This window comes from Mytilus galloprovincialis, chromosome 7 (genome assembly GCF_965363235.1).
Source record: "Mytilus galloprovincialis chromosome 7, xbMytGall1.hap1.1, whole genome shotgun sequence".
Taxonomy (NCBI): Eukaryota; Metazoa; Mollusca; class Bivalvia; order Mytilida; family Mytilidae; genus Mytilus; species Mytilus galloprovincialis.
In genome coordinates, this window is record NC_134844.1 from 10,000,001 (window position 1) to 10,018,050 (window position 18,050).

Here is an 18,050-nt window from a genome sequence, read left to right on the forward strand (position 1 = left end):
TTATACAGCGCCAGTATCTATCCATTGCATCACACAGAGGAGGCGAATTCAATACATCTTCCACAGAAGTAATAAGTAGAATTGAGAGAAGCGTATTTTAAGTGTACAGTCATCTTACGCTTTGATTTTTCGAAACCTCATTTTATACTCAATTTTGTAATTCCCTGGTAATCACTATAACACACCACCGTTAAAAGTAAAAAAAAAATATCTGTCATGTCAGATAAGAGTGAAAAAATCGTTTAAAAAACTTTCCATTGTCATCAAATGTATCGATGACATCAGCATGGGCAATATGTTTTTCCATTAAACAGTGCACTCAAAAATACCTTCCTATTGTAAAGATCAGTACCGAATAGATTTAAACTGTGAGGTCGTTGATTCAAGTCAGAATTTGAAAAAATGAAGGGTAAGTGAATAAACATGATACATCCATTTTTAAACACTTCAATCATTCTCAAACACTCCCTTCATGACAAATGAATTGTTTTCCCCATTGCTAAATGCCCAAACTACATTTTTTTTTGTGAAAATCACATGACATTAACTGCCTGATCAATGTATTTGGTATTGTAAATTCACTTGGACACTCAACGTTTACTTCAACGACACTTACCATGGAGAAAATCCGGTCTTTTCTATGTTCTTTTGACTTTAATTCAAAGACGAAGAACATTTAGCGTCCTTCATTGTGTTTAAACCTAAATTATCTAATTATCCTTAATGTTGCTGGCTCCACCAAGTGTTCCATAAAACCGCTTTCTGAATATTGACACGATTTTATTTTTTTGGCAATCAAAACCGGACTTTTGTTTTTTTACTTTAACAAATTATGACTTGGAAGAAGAGCTGTCTCATTGCCACTTATTACACAAATCATCTATTCTATCAAAAGTAAATATATTTTTTTTTAAACTTGCATTTATATTTTGTAGTTAAACGGCATTGTAAGAGAGTACACATTTTCTCAAATTGATTTGCATGATGGTGGTAATTATACAGTAAAACTCATTGTGTGTAATGGTGCTAAAATATGCGTTGAAGACGAATCTAAAGGGATTGTAATAGACAGCTCTCCGCCAACTTCAGGTATTAACACATGTTAAACACACGTCTGTATTTAAATAATTGTCATAAGGTTCACTATGTGTTCTGAATTTGAGTTTGTTTGCCTCGTTGTAAACTTAAAAGCTCGTTTTGTATACATGTAAGACGAAAGATAAAATCATAGAGATACTTCGTGTGCACAGCAAAAAGTGCGTGAAACATTTGTAAACCATGCTTGACTCTTTTTCCTGTAAAGCACTGAAGACTATGGAGTTGCTCCTTTTGAAAAAATAGCTCATAAGGACTGCAACATTTGAAGCCATAGTTGTGCTATTAAATTCACATTGTATAAAGATGATTCGTCAATACATATGTTAAATATTTCTATCTCTAACAACTTGGTTTTGTTTAGCTTCATTGATTACTATATTTTGTATTTGACCCATACTATATATAGTGAGAGATTATAAACACAACATTCATTTCTTTCCAATTATCTGCTAGAGGAAATTTGAAGTAAATGGCATATACACTGTTTGTTTCCTAGGCATGTTTGCAATTAAAACTGATCACGCAGCAAATCTTCATCGACATGTTGATGACTGGATGAATTGGTCAAGATATAAACTTTGGTTGTCATGGTTAGGATTCACAGATCTTCATACTGGAATAGACAAGTACTTTGTATCCCTTGGTAGCAAGTATATGACAGATGATTTTAATAAGGTAAAATGTGAAATTCTAATATTTTGGTCAATTGTACTGTTCTGTTCTGTACAAGTATGTTCCTTCGTTATATATCGGAGCACTCCAAATTGTGATATAGGTTCAACACTGTTACCTCTCAATAGTAAAGCATTCTTGTCCTCGCAAATAATTGTCTTGTTAACATCTTTGTACTTTTCGGTTGGTTCTGAGATCAGATTCTTTTTTTCTTTACAGTCGAGATCTCTAGCTACTTGTGCGGATGGCATATGGACAGTGACTATGAATGATTTCATTTGACTACTATTGGTTATGATCACTTGGATTCGATTATTATCATCATTGCATTATATTTGTTGATTTCTCCACAACTTTATTCCAAAAAATTGCCATTCCCCGTACACTCTAATTGTTCGTATTGGATCATCAGCATCAACAGATTTGATGAACAATATTTTTTTTTAATATTCTTTTCTATTGATAGAATCAAGCGTTGATTGTTCAACACTACTTAGATATTCTGAGGTTATATCTGTCACATTTCATTGATAAATAAAACAATAATGTAGAAGTTTTATCAGTGCAGAAGTAAAACCAATGACAATACTACTTTGAAGTTGAAATTTGCTTATTGTTCATCTTGTTATTTCTATTCGGTATGGAATAAAGAAAATCAACTCTTTTTTAGATATCTGGTTCACCACAGGAATTTCTACATAACCAATCGGGAGTCGACAAGTATGATGAAGGATATGTTCAGACATTTGAAGTAGATACTAAAAACTTGGCAAAGTTTGAGCATGTGTTTGTAAGCGTTTGGGCGGTCAACCAGGTAAAATGTGTTTACCTCCGTTATACATGTTACATAGCGTTCTATTACGTTTACAATAACATCATCTAGTCGAGGACCAAAAAATAAAATGTTGATAAAGACGCTTCCTTTACAATATGTAAAGTGATTGTTATGTTGTGATGCCGGACATTTAAAGTGAAAAGTTTTAATTGGAAATTTAAGTCCATATTTTATTGGAGGTAATATCTATACTTTTCTTATTTTTAAGATTAAATTTTAAGCAAGTTATACATGACTGTATCAGAAAAAAAACCGCATTGATTATTTCTTTTGTTATCCATTGGTTAATCCATTTATTTACCCAACACTCTTTATCCAATTTGTTTTTATCTCGAATGTTATGTATTATATTTCAAATGGATATGAACTTTGAGCAGTATAGATGAATTTCTAAAATTATGATTGCAACTGAGGTAATTCTGCATTAAAGAATTTTGCAATTACAGATTGGATTACCAAGCAGAATGATACATTCTCAATTTAAACTTGTACCCGGAGGTTCATTAGAATTGATTAGGAGATGTTCCGCGGTCACGTGTCAAGGACATTGTGTTTGTGCTGCTCAAGGACAACGCTGTTCAAAACGAGCATGTAATGATGTGACCAAAGGTATTACAATTTCATACAAAATATCTTATTTTTTTATAATAAAGTATGTGCAATATGCATCCAAATTATTAGTTTGTTTAAATGGGAGACGCTGAAGATTTCTACTCAGGGCACTTATTTCAATTCCAGCTTCTATGATACTTTTGTTTTAGAATAAACTCGCGTCTGTCTTACACATTTTAAAGCCTGATATATTTTGATATTTTTTTCTACTAGTTGATGTGAACACATTTTCAAAAACTACATACATCGTACAACTAGCTTCGACGTCAAATACCGTAATGGATAGAAATTATAACATTGTAACTTATGATGCGCACTGACGAAGTTTCAAACTTAAAAGATATGATTGCGTTTTCAATGTATATTGCAAAGTTCTTATAGTTTAACACTCTGTAATACTTTAATATAAAAGTAGAAGCTAGTTATACACCTCTATGCTTCATGCACTAAATTGAAAATTGACCAAATATTTTTAAATGCAACAACTAGTCCTCAAAATATATAATCTATATTGATATATGTGTTTGCACTTAGTAGATTTGTGTTTCAGCAAATAATAACAACTTGTTAGGCATATATGATATAACAAATATTCAGGAGACGTCTCCCTTTAGTGATGTGAAGTATACACCATCAAATGTCGCCCTGGCTGCCAAATGGCATGTAGTACAAGCTCAAGGATTGAGACCATTATGGTAAATATAACATAAATAATTTTCAAATTCAAAACAGAATCGAGTAAATCATAGATTATTATTGAAAAAACGTATAATTTAGTGTACACGAATGCAATTTCTTGGTCTAAAAAAAACTTATATATGCAAAAAGGGATACATAGTGTTTATTTTGAAATTCCTTTGATAAATTGGTTAGTGATTTGCTATATTACATTGTTTTCTGAATATAGCTTTTCTCGCTTTCTAAAAGCACAAGAAATCTTCTTTGATAAATCATTATAATTCATCTTAGAATAAGACATATATCAGCTGTTCACGAAAAGGAGACGGAGCAACTCCGGAAATTCATGTATTTAAAATATTCAAATTGTTAAAGGTATGAATGGACAGCAGGATATTCAGATAAGGAAGAACCAGAAGGAGTCTTTGACAATTTAAATGACGATGTTTGGCATCATGCAGGGCAAACAAATCAGGCAATATTGAACATTAAAAGAGGTACTGATATGAAATTAAACTAGATACAAAGTATTCAATGCCATAATTATCACCATAAATTAATGTAAAAATGATAATGACTATATGAAAAAGGAACCGTAATAGTCAAGAAATCGAGTGGGCTTTCAAACATTAAAAATGAGTGTTATCGACTACGGGCCCAAAATAGCTATTTCCAAAAGAAAAACAAACCTAAATAGCAAACAGATTTACAATGGTACACATAAAATATATATAATACGAAAGTTTCAGGCACTAACCTCACACAAAACGTGCTTAAAAAACGGATTGACCGCTTAACGGGGAAGCAGTGACGGCTACAGTGTGTACCCCGATTGTGACAGCAGTTATATCGGTGAACTCATTTTCTATAATTTAAGTAAAAGAAAAACACATTTTAATGCCCCACATAGGGGCATTCCACTTTACGGTCTGTGTGGCCGTTCGTACGTCTGTCTCGTTTCATTTTAAAGATTTTGGTCAAGGTAGTTTTTGATAAGTGAAAGTTCAAGCTACTTTACTTCTTAGTACACACTTTTCCTATGATATGATCTTCCTAATTTTTAGCTCACCTGGCCCGAAGGGCCAAGTGAGCTTTTCTCACCACTTGGTGTCCGTCGTCCGTCGTCGTCGTCGTCCGTCGTCGTCGTCGTTAACAATTTACATGTTGAACTTCTTCTAGAGAACCACTGAATGGAATGGAACCAAACATGGCATGAATGTTCCTTATGAGGTGCTGACCAAGTGTTGTTACTTTGTAGCCGATCCATCATCCAAGATGGCCGCCAGCGGGGGATTTAGTTTAACATAGGACCCTATGGGAAATGCATACAAATGACTTCTTTTAGAGAACCACTGAATGGAATGAAACCAAACATGGCTTGAATGTTCCTTATGAGGTACTGACCAAGTGTTGTTACTTTGTTGCCGATCCATCATCCAAGATGGCTGCTAGCCGGGGACTTAGTTTAACATAGGACCCTATGGGAAATGCATACAAATGACTTCTTTAAGAGAACCACTGAATGGAATAAAACCAAACATAGCATGAATGTTCCTTATGGGGTGCTGACCAAGTGTTGTTACTTTGTAGCCGATCCATCATCCAAGATGGCCGCCAGCAGGGGACTTAGTTTAACATAGGACCCTATGGGAAATGCATACAAATGACTTCTTTTAGAGAACCACTGAATTGAATGAAACCAAACATGGCATGAATGTTCCTTATGAGGTGCTGACCAAGTGTTGTTACTTTGTTGCCGATCCATCATCCAAGATGGCCGCCAGCGGGGGACTTAGTTTAACATAGGACCCTATGGGAAATGCATACAAATGACTTCCTCTAGAGAACCACTGAATGGAATAAAACCAAACATAGCATGAATGTTCCTTATGGGGTGCTGACCAAGTGTTGTTACTTTGTAGCCGATCCATCATCCAAGATGGCCGCCAGCAGGGGACTTAGTTTAACATAGGACCCTATGGGAAATGCATACAAATGACTTCTTTTAGAGAACCACTGAATTGAATGAAACCAAACATGGCATGAATGTTCCTTATGAGGTGCTGACCAAGTGTTGTTACTTTGTTGCCGATCCATCATCCAAGATGGCCGCCAGCGGGGGACTTAGTTTAACATAGGACCCTATGGGAAATGCATACAAATGACTTCCTCTAGAGAACCACTGAATGGAATGAAACCAAACATGGCATGAATGTTCCTTATGAGGTGCTGATCAAGTGTTGTTACTTTGTAGCCGATCCATCATCCAAGATGGCCGCCAGCCGGGAACTTAGTTTAACATAGGACCCTATGGGAAATGCATACAAATGACTTCTTTTAGAGAACCACTGAATGGAATAAAACCAAACATAGCATGAATGTTCCTTATGTGGTGCTGACCAAGTGTTATTACTTTGTAGCCGATCCATCATCCAAGATGGCCGCCAGCCGGGGACTTAATTTAACATAGGACCCTATGGGAAATGCATACAAATGACTTCTTCTAGAGAACCACTGAATGGAATGAAACCAAACATAGCATGAATGTTCCTTATGGAGTGCTGACCAAGTGTTGTTACTTTGTAGCCAATCCATCATCCAAGATGGCCGCCAGCGGGGGACTTAGTTTAACATAGGACCCTATGGGAAATGCATACAAATGACTTCTTTTAGAGAACCACTGAATGGAATAAAACCAAACATAGCATGAATGTTCCTTATGGGGTGCTGACCAAGTGTTGTTACTTTGTAGCCGATCCATTATCCAAGATTGACGCCAGCGGGGGACTTAGTTTAACATAGGACCCTATGGGAAATGCATACAAATGACTTCTTTTAGAGAACCACTGAATGGAATGAAACCAAACATAGCATGAATGTTCCTTATGCCGTGCTGACCATGTGTTGTTTCTTTGTAGCCCATCCATCATCCAAGATGGCCGCCAGCATGGGACTTAGTTTAACATAGGACCCTATGGCAAATGCATACAAATGACTTCTTCTAGAGAACCACTGAATGGAATGAAACCAAACATAGCATGAATGTTCCTTATGGAGTGCTGACCAAGTGTTGTTACTTTGTAGCCAATCCATCATCCAAGATGGCCGCCAGCGGGGGACTTAGTTTAACATAGGACCCTATGGGAAATGCATACAAATGACTTCTTTTAGAGAACCACTGAATGGAATAAAACTAAACATTGCATGAATGTTCCTTATGAGGTGCTGACCAAGTGTTGTTACTTTGTAGCAGATCCATCATCCAAGATGGCCGCCAGCAGGGGACTTAGTTTAACATAGGACCCTATGGGAAATGCATACAAATGACTTCTTTTAGAGAACCACTGAATGGAATAAAACCAAACATAGCATGAATGTTTCTTATGGGGTGCTGACCAAGTGTTGTTACTTTGTAGCCGATCCATCATCCAAGATGGCCGCCAGCGGGGGACTTAGTTTAACATAGGACCCTATTGGAAATGCATACAAATGACCTCTTCTAGAGAACCACTAAATGGAATAAAACCAAACATAGCATGAATGTTCCTTATGGAGTGCTGACCAAGTGTTGTTACTTTGTAGCCGATCCATCATCCAAGATGGCCGCCAGCGGGGGACTTAGTTTAACATAGGACCCTATGGAAAATGCATACAAATGACTTCTTCTAGAGAACCACTAAATGGAATGAAACCAAACATAGCATGAATGTTCCTTATGGAGTGCTGACCAAGTGTTGTTACTTTGTAGCCAATCCATCATCCAAGATGGCCGCCAGCGGGGTACTTAGTTTAACATAGGACCCTATGGGAAATGCATACAAATGACTTCTTTTAGAGAACCACTGAATGGAATGAAATCAAACATGGCATGAATGTTCCTAATGTGGTGCTGACCAAGTGTTGTTACTTTGTAGCCGATCCATTATCCAAGATGGCCGCCAGCAGGGACTTAGTTTAACATAGGACCCTATTGGAAATGCATACAAATGACTTCTTTTAGAGAACCACTGAATGGAATAAAACTAAACATTGCATGAATGTTCCTTATGAGGTGCTGACCAAGTGTTGTTACTTTGTAGCAGATCCATCATCCAAGATGGCCGCCAGCAGGGGACTTAGTTTAACATAGGACCCTATGGAAAATGCATACAAATGACTTCTTTTAGAGAACCACTGAATGGAATAAAACCAAACATAGCATGAATGTTCCTTCTGGGGTGCTGACCAAGTGTTGTTACTTTGTAGCCGATCCATCATCCAAGATGGCCGCCAGCGGGGGACTTAGTTTAACATAGGACCCTATGGGAAATGCATACAAATGACTTCTTCTAGAGAACCACTGAATGGAATGAAACCAAACATAGCATGAATGTTCCTTATGGAGTGCTGACCAAGTGTTGTTACTTTGTAGCCGATCCATCATCCAAGATGGCCGCCAGCGGGGGACTTAGTTTAACATAGGACCCTATGGGAAATGCATACAAATGACTTCTTCTAGAGAACCACTGAATGGAATGAAACCAAACATAGCATGAATGTTCCTTATGGAGTGCTGACCAATTGTTGTTACTTTGTAGCCAATCCATCATCCAAGATGGCCGCCAGCGGGGGACTTAGTTTAACATAGGACCCTATGGGAAATGCATACAAATGACTTCTTTTAGAGAACCACTGAATGGAATGAAATCAAACATGGCATGAATGTTCCTAATGTGGTGCTGACCAAGTGTTGTTACTTTGTAGCCGATCCATTATCCAAGATTGACGCCAGCGGGGGACTTAGTTTAACATAGGACCCTATGGGAAATGCATACAAATGACTTCTTTTAGAGAACAACTGAATGGAATGAAACCAAACATTGCATGAATGTTCCTTATGCCGTGCTGACCATGTGTTGTTTCTTTGTAGCCCATCCATCATCCAAGATGGCCGCCAGCATGGGACTTAGTTTAACATAGGACCCTATTGGAAATGCATACAAATGACTTCTTTTAGAGAACCACTGAATGGAATGAAATCAAACATGGCATGAATGTTCCTAATGTGGTGCTGACCAAGTGTTGTTACTTTGTAGCCGATCCATTATCCAAGATGGCCGCAAGCAGGGACTTAGTTTAACATAGGACCCTATTGGAAATGCATACAAATGACTTCTTTTAGAGAACCACTGAATGGAATAAAACTTAACATTGCACGAATGTTCCTTATGAGGTGCTGACCAAGTGTTGTTACTTTGTAGCAGATCCATCATCCAAGATGGCCGCCAGCAGGGGACTTAGTTTAACATAGGACCCTATGGGAAATGCATACAAATGACTTCTTTTAGAGAACCACTGAATGGAATAAAACCAAACATGGCATGAATGTTCCTTATGAGGTGCTGACCAAGTGTTGTTACTTTGGAGCCGATCCGCCATCCAAGATGGCCGCCAGTGGGGGACTTTTGAATGAAATTAAACATGTTCCTTTCCTTATCAATGAGGTTGTGTTGTCACTTTTAGCCAAATTTTATATTTTTTCATATGATTTCAAAAACCCAAGTAGAATAAGGTGAGCGATACAGGCTCTTGAGAGCCTCTAGTTATTATTAAAATTAGATATTTGACCACAATATTTTATGATTCTGTAGACATAGAAAATGATTTTGCCAGTGAAGTAATCGTGTAATATGGACAGATTCTCATTATATAAATATTTTTAAAATGTTCGTTGAACATGTTAGAGCTGTGGTGTGGTGGTTTGTGCTTCGGAACTTCCTGGTTCGATCCCATCTCCGGGGAGAAAATTTCAGAGACTGAATTTTCGATTTTCCCTTGACACCATTTGCGAATATGATCTTACGGTAACGATGATAGTACGTCTGAAGAAGACGATAAATGGCTGACCCGTATAAAGATAGAGCCATATCTCTTGCACTAAAGAACAACCTTGTAGATTTCGATAAAGAGCAGGATAATGCCACTTCAAGGAGCACTTGCAACTGCAACGTGGAAAGGGATTAATTTAAATGCAATAATTAGTTTGCCAGTCCACTATAAATGAATATGTTTAATCTAACATGATAAATAGAATTCGTTATGTTATTTCATACATGATTCTTTGAATGAGATCCGGCGGAAAGAAAATAATCTACTTTCTTCAATCGATTGTTTCGACACATGATGAAAAAGATGCCATTATCTATTTTTATTAGTTTTTTTTCGAGTTCTTAAACTGGTGTCTTATCAATGTTATAACCCAGATCTATCAATCTGCATAGTAAAAATTCATTCCTTATTCAACTACGTGATCATTTTCAATTTATATTTACATTTTATTAAATTTGCCATATGTATTGTAATACAGGTCAGCGGTTAAAGGAATCACCAGTATCGTATTCAATTTTTGTACGAGTTTGGTATGACGAAAATACATTTGCTGATTTCAAAACAGATGGAATATTAGCTATGTCCACTCCTCTTCCTAGACGAAAAATTAAAGGATCGGCGGTTTGTACATTTTTACTTTCATTTCTTGTTTTAGGGAATACAGATTTGTTTCACTATTCATGTTGCCCTCTCAACAACATTAAAAAAAATCTTGATATATATTTTAAATAGCAAACTTCAGTGATTAAAATGTATATTGCTGTGATTACAAAACTCAAGAAGAGACAATTGTGATTTTTTCGTTTAAAGACGTATCTTGATTCGTATTAATTGATCATGAAAAAAACATAAAATGTGAAAATGTCTTTGCCTGAGATTCATTTCACATTCCTGGATCGAAATGTTCGGTTCAGAAATGTATCTGCCATTTGCAATTATGTATATTACTTTTGAATAAAATTACAGAGCATATTTAATATTGATATGTAGTCTCAAGTATATCATATACTTTTAATAATATTAACTATTTAAAAAAAAGCTTTCTAGAGAGAGTAACTATAGCTATTTTGTTTTCATAAAGAAATAACAGCAAAATCCAATATTTTATATAACGGACTCTTTTATTTATGATTTCTGAAAGCATTTCGGAAGATTTTTTCCTTTACAAATGTCCTGTACCAAGTCAGGAATATGGCCATTGTTATATTATTGTTCGTTTCTGTGTGTGTTACATTTTAACGTTGCGTCGTTTGTTTTCTCTTATTTTTGAGTGTAATTTCACATTGCGATAAGACGTGTCACGGTACTTGTCTATCCCAAATTCATGTATTTCGTTTTGATGTTATATTTGTTATTCTCGTGGGATTTTGTCTGATGCTTGGTCCGTTTCTGTGTGTGTTACATTTTAGTGTTGTGTCGTTGTTCTCCTCTTATATTTGATGCGTTTCCCTCGGTTTTAGTTTGTTACCCCGATTTTATTTTTGTCCATGGATTTATGAGTTTTGAACAGCGGTATACTACTGTTGCCTTTATCTATCCCTTATATTTGTTTTAATTATTGTATTGTTTTGTTTATTTCTAATAACTTACTATAGTTTAACCAATGTTCAAATTTCATTTATCTTAAAACAACTAAATTTTGTAAATGGTGGTTAGTGATATTGGCTACTGTTATTTGATATTAGCTTTTTTTAATAGATTTCATTAATTTTTATTGTTTATTTTATAAAAAAACTTGTGTTATAAGATAGGTACAAGATACCACAGAGATAATACTTTATTTTCATATTAATAATTTTAGGTTGTGGAACAAATACCTGGTCACTGGAAGAAGGATATAGATTACATTAAACCTGGAGCTCCTTTTACAATCAGATGGACAAACGTGTTTAAGGATGATTCCAAAATTATTGACAAGTTTAAAGTGTATCTTAGTACATATCCAGGAGGTATATCTTTGTATAATTGGCACTATTATGACCCAACAAATTTCCTCAGTATTGTCAGTAAAGGTAACCAAAGTTTTTAAAAAACAAGGACAAAAGTTAAAGTTTTCAATTTTCATCCTTTGTTTATGCTTGCGTTTTATTTCTCTTATGACTTTTAATTTAACTTCTCTTTCCTTCAAACATTGTTATTAGTTAAAAGAAAAACAGTAAGAATTAATTTTAATGAATTAAATTAAATTGAAGAATTTTTTGAAGGTCATGATATCCATGAAGTGGAATTGGATCTTCCAGGATCAATTACGTCTCATAACATCAGTCGAGTGCCATTATCTCCAGGCAAAGTTTTTTACAGTAATGTTGTAGGATACAGTTACTCTGGTATCCATGCTACTGAAACATCAGACGGTATCATGGTAGACTCTCAGCCACCAGTTACTGGTACAGTCTACGATGGTATAGGTGAGTATAATGCACATAAATTCAATTAAACATAAAGGAACGGCAATAAGACGCAATAAATATTTGAGAATATACGTTGGTATGTATATCAATAGATATATTTATACTTATATCCAATTATTAAAACTCATCAACAAAATAAACATCAGATTGTATCATGGTTGACAATCTGTCACAGTTTTTAGATTGGTTTAGTGTATATTTTAATTTTTATTAACCACATGTACCACATCTACTTGAAAGAATTTGGTGGTTAAATTAATTGTTTATAGTATTCATCATCCACATCCTTTATACGTACATCCTTTATACGTCTCCGACAGACACATTATCGTGTTGGGTTAAACTAGTCTAGAAGATCTCAGTAGCAGCTTTCGAACTAAATCAAGAGACTTTAAGAGAGAATTAAGGAATACACAAAAATAAATACGTCCATAAAACGTACTAAACTCTTAAATTGTTCCTAAATGCTATTGATACCGTAGACAATATTTGTGCTGTGGACAAATATCTATTCATTTTTCATCAATAGGTATACACGACATTGATTACAAGAACAATTCAGATGTTACCGGGGCTTCATGGCACGGATTTTCGGACCGAGATTCTGGATTAACACATTACATGTGGTGTGTACAAACTAAATCTAAAACTACAACATGTGATGTAAGAGACTGGGAAAACGTTGGCATTCATCATTCTGTGTCCAGAATTATAAACAGCTCACGCATTGATACAGGTAAAAAATTATTTCCTGTCTCTATTTACCTGTGTTTTTTTCTCTACTTGGCGGCATTTTGATGTTTTTTTATAACAGTTCACGCATTTATACAGGTAAAAAATTATTTCCGTTCGGGCCCTTTACAGCTTGCTGTTCGGTGTAAGCCAAGATTCCGTATTTTGACCTATAATTTACTTTTACAGATAGTGACTTGGATAGAGAGTTGTCTAATCGGCAATCATACCACATATTCGTATATCTTATTATGTTAATGTAAAATCACAGATTGAATATAAAGAATTAACAACGTCTTGTTTCTATAAATTAGTCTAGTACAATGAAACCGAGTGTATTATACCATGCAAATTAATAGGCATTCGATGTTTCAATTTAAAAAATATTATATTTCACAATATTTCAAGTATATTTTTATAAGATAATATATATATATTGGGATTCAAAGAAATTATTAACAAATTTCAACATGATGAATATATATGATAATCAATCTATTTTTTAATGCAGGAGCTGAAATCGAGAGTCTTGTTTATGCAATGGATGTTAAAGGACATAAATCTAAAACTGTAAAATCAAATGGCATCATGCTTGACTCTACACACCCAGAACCTACGTTAATGGAACATTTAGATCATAATCTAGCTGAAAATCCTTCATTTGAGGATACAGACGGTGGTGTACCTATTGACTGGGATAATATAATCAATATCAATGTATGCAATTCTATTGTACGTGTCTCTGGATGGAATAGTTCAATAGGGAGCTGCGTGAGTGTCTTAAAGTCCGATAAAAATCTAGCAATAGACGGCAGATCCTTCGTATTAGTTGAAGGCCAAATATCTCAAACATTAAACCTTAAAGCTGGACATTTATTCCGAGTTACTTTTGTAACCGCTCATCCACCAATACTTGGGGCTGTTTTAGCTAATAAAGAAGGATATGTAGAAATTGGAGATAAAAGACACGTATTCATGGTTTACACAAAGCAGGACAAACACGGTAGTTCCTCTAAAGAATTAAACTGGCATCACCACACATTCTATTTCCGTGCCTCTACTTTCGAAGCAACTATCAGTATTGGAAGTATGACTGGTCATACCGGCATTTTGTTCGATGATTTGAAAGTTCAGAGGACCATTTTTCATCATCACAGTGATGAAAATGAAAATGGCAAACATATCCACGCACATGTGGTTGCCTTGCATCAATGGTCGTCGATTCATGCATCTTGGAATTTTGTTGATCCAGAGAGTCCGATAATAGATTACATGTGGGCTATTGGTAAATAGAAATCATAGAATTTAAAATTTCACAAACTGTAAACTATCATGTGTAATTTCATTGTAAACATATTTTTTTTAAACTTATATAGATAAAAATAAAACCTGAAAATGTTGACGCCAACTGTACAAGGTGGCTAAGTAGCTACGTTAAATATATTTCCGAAAACAAATGCTAAATCAGGCATGCTTTCTATTCATTATACAATGCACTAACACATTTAAAAAATCATATTTATTTGTAGGCTATACAGAAGGAAGTACAGAAGTCCAAGGATTCACAAGTGTCGGTCTGAACAATTTTGCTTACAACTACAACGTCAGCTTAGCCCATACGTCAGTCATTCATATCACTGTCATCGCTACAAATGCTGCAGGATTGAGACACGAGGTGCATGCTGAAGACTTGCTTGTTGACTTAACGCCACCGTATATAGATTTTATAAATGATGGAATAGGTATGTAAATGACAAAAATAGAATCAGATGTTAATCTTTGTAAAATATTTGATGTATTTGATTTAAGTTTATCATGTTTATATCAAAATACGTCGTCTTCAAAACGAAAGAAAAAGAATAATGCAAAACATTTAAATATAAAATTATGCACCAACAAGGTTTTAATCGAATTTGATTGGATGATTCCATTCAGTCATTTTGAGTAAAGTAGAGAAAAGGTGGGTATGGGTCTCCTTTAAACTGACTTTAACTTGCAATGCGAAACAACATCATTTCATCATTAATTTCATGTGATTTCCATCCCGAGTAGGAAGACACATATAAAAAAGGAGAAATAATAATAAAATATAGATGATGTAAGCTCAATATATCATAAATGAAGATAAGCATGCGAGAGCCACAAAACGAACAGTGATGATAACAAATCATGAATTGATTTATCAACTGAAATATATACAGAACTCATATGTTTCTATATGTTTTAGGATCTGACATCGATGCACAAACTACCGATGAAGTATCTGCTAATTGGGAGGTACATGACTCTGAATCTGGGATTGATGTCTGTGAATGGGCAGTCGGTAAGTATTTGTACGAATGGTACAAAATTAAAGACTTACAAATCTATAAAACTGCATGTATACAATTTGACATGCTCTGTCAAATATTTTATATTCAACACATGTAGATGTCGACATAACGACTTAGTTTATAGAATGAACCAGAAAAATCTTGTCTTTTTAGAACATCTGAGTTCGGGGTTGTTTTTTATTTTTTTGGTGTGGTTCATGTTGCTCAGTCTTAAGTTTTCTGGGGTTTTTTTTGTAACATGTTATATGTCTTTTCGTCCTTATTCTAAATTAGGCATGGTGTTGTCAATTTGTTTACATAAACCCAAACTTATGATATTTTTGAAAACCATGTTTGTCATTTGCGTCCATTTTTACTAAAAACAAAACGATCCTGTATTACTTTAGGATTTTTTACTTTACTTTTCCTTTTAAAACAAAGAACATAGTTTTTTTTTGTGTTGAGGCGACGCGAGTCCACCACCAATAAATCAATGAAACAATGTTTTTATTGTAGGTTACCAACCGTTCGGCAATGAAATCCAAACATTCCAAGAATTACTTCAAGGATTAAATAGGGTATCAAAAGTGTTTCCCAGCAGCCAAATATCAATGCAAATGCTCCACGTGACCTTACGATGTAGAAGTAAAGCCGGATTAATGTCTTCCAAGTCTTCAAACGGTGTTAAAATATCAAATCTTCCACCAAATACAACGACTGCTGAAGTAGAAATTCTACCACATACATTAACAGAGTATAACCCTAAGCATCATTATCAGGGTGATACATCATACGTAAGAGTAAAATGGACAGGATTTGAGGATCTGACTGGTGTCGATTCCTACCTTGTAAGTCGTAGTTAAAAATAATATATTAATCTTGATTGTATGGAAATTAGCTTTGGTCGGGTCACAAAAATAACCAACCTGACTTAAAGCATGATACATTTCAGGATTATTTATGTGTGGATTAGGATTTGCGATTTTTCAAAGTTGAAATTTAGTCAAACAAAACCCGTGTTGTCGTTGGGGAGTTCCTTTTCCTGTATTCATTCCGTCAATCGGCAACCCATATACATGTAGTTCAAAATTTTTAAATGTTTATAATAAGCCAGTGTGCATATTTTCAGATTTTTATTCTCTTCAACATTGTTAAAGTAGAAATCTTCCAGGTGACCATAGATTGTCGTATTGTTTGCGATATGTATATAAAATGATGTTTCCGTTGCTTGATACCAAACAATGACATTATTCATGGAAAAATTGCATTTATTTTTAATTTTTCAATTTTAAACAACAATGTTTTTTTTTAAAAGCAATGACATTCATCAGTTTGACTACTATGTCATTTATATTGCTTTAATAATATTTAAATGTAAACAAACATAACAATATTGCTTAAAAACAATACAATTTCTTTTTTATTTTTCAGCTTACGTTTCACAGCCAAGATAAGACAACTGTGATTTCTAAATCAATAATCGCTGAGGACCAAGATACTTCCTTTTGTGTGTTTACAGGACTAGATCTTAGGACTGGAAACTTTACCACTAGTATTAAAGCTGTAAACAAAATGTATCTTAGGAGCGAACCTGTGTCTTCAAATATCGTTGTTTCATCAAAAGTCCCTGCATTGATAGGTGTGTACACTTAAAATCTATGTAGTTAAAACAAATGAGTCAATTAGTAGACCTACGTATGTACCAACAAAAATGTGAAATATTTTTATAATAGAGACAGTCATAAATGTTGTCTCAACGACACAAATAATCCAACTTCATCTACAGAGTATGGAACAATTACTTTTTGTCTTGTTCACAGTATTATTGTTTTATATGTTACAATAAGTTTGTTTTACATCAAAATTTAACATTACTATAATACTGTACAAGATATTTGACGCAAACAAAATAATGTCTCATTAATAAGTATTAAGACCAACGTTTTGAGAATACAACATATGATACGATCATGAGAAAGTATGACACATTCCAGCATGACCTTGTTTGTGTATTAAAGACTAGCAATACAGTATTGCTAACTTTATTTAACTATATATTCTTGTTTCTAAAATTTCTAAAATCTGTTCAAATTAATGAATGTGTTAGTATATCATTTTTCATTCTGTTCAATTCGAAGTTCTGTATATCTCATTTGATTGTGCGAAAAATGATTGACGGCTTTAAACGAGAACCATGTGTTTTGGTCAAATAAAACCATTATAGTTATAATTTCTCTATATAGATTTGAACAGTATGTTTTGTATCGGTTCTTTTGCTTTTCATCTACAGTAACTTTTTTACATTATGACAATTGCAGAGAACCCGCACTTACAACTGGTTTTAGATAACCGTACACTAACGTCCTCTTGGGAAGATCACTTTAAAGTTCATCAACCTTTGTATTATGAGGTGTCAGCAGGAACAACGCTAGGTGGCGCTGATATTATACAGTGGCAGGAAACAAAGAACACATTCTTAGAATTCCAACTTCCTCAAAAGATCAAATCACTGAGAGATTTAACTGGATATATATCTGTCCGATGTGTTTCAGCAAATGGAATGACATCAGTGCTAAATGCTGCTGTCAAATTATAATAACATGAATAACAAACAAACTTTAATGCCGTGACCGTCTTTTCATAAATTCTGTGATACTTTTTTTGTTTTTATTAGCTGGTTGATATATATGCATGAGTATTTTTTTGATTTTATTATGAGAAATAAAATGTTTTAAAAAGATTAAACAATTATACTTTTTACAAACTAATGAATTTCGATAATATTGATAGTTATCAAAGGTTCCAGAATTATTATTTAGTACCCGCAGTCGC

At 34.5% G+C, this 18,050-nt stretch overlaps 1 protein-coding gene across 1 annotated transcript in view; it reads left to right on the plus strand.

Annotated features, from left to right (window-relative positions):
• The window catches only part of LOC143082267 (uncharacterized), a 25,546-nt gene extending 7,496 nt beyond the window's left edge, over positions 1 to 18,050 (plus strand). The window contains exons 8-24 of the mRNA XM_076257867.1: positions 1 to 68; positions 936 to 1,089; positions 1,595 to 1,773; positions 2,441 to 2,584; positions 3,052 to 3,214; positions 3,768 to 3,912; positions 4,271 to 4,392; positions 10,242 to 10,384; positions 11,565 to 11,712; positions 11,968 to 12,171; positions 12,704 to 12,910; positions 13,418 to 14,191; positions 14,436 to 14,648; positions 15,134 to 15,229; positions 15,735 to 16,066; positions 16,650 to 16,857; positions 17,537 to 18,050. The exon at positions 1 to 68 is cut by the window's left edge and continues 165 nt beyond it. Coding sequence (XP_076113982.1) covers positions 1 to 68; positions 936 to 1,089; positions 1,595 to 1,773; positions 2,441 to 2,584; positions 3,052 to 3,214; positions 3,768 to 3,912; positions 4,271 to 4,392; positions 10,242 to 10,384; positions 11,565 to 11,712; positions 11,968 to 12,171; positions 12,704 to 12,910; positions 13,418 to 14,191; positions 14,436 to 14,648; positions 15,134 to 15,229; positions 15,735 to 16,066; positions 16,650 to 16,857; positions 17,537 to 17,814 — 3,578 coding nt within the window. The 3' untranslated portion in view covers positions 17,815 to 18,050. The remainder of the gene's footprint in view (positions 69 to 935; positions 1,090 to 1,594; positions 1,774 to 2,440; positions 2,585 to 3,051; positions 3,215 to 3,767; positions 3,913 to 4,270; positions 4,393 to 10,241; positions 10,385 to 11,564; positions 11,713 to 11,967; positions 12,172 to 12,703; positions 12,911 to 13,417; positions 14,192 to 14,435; positions 14,649 to 15,133; positions 15,230 to 15,734; positions 16,067 to 16,649; positions 16,858 to 17,536) is intronic.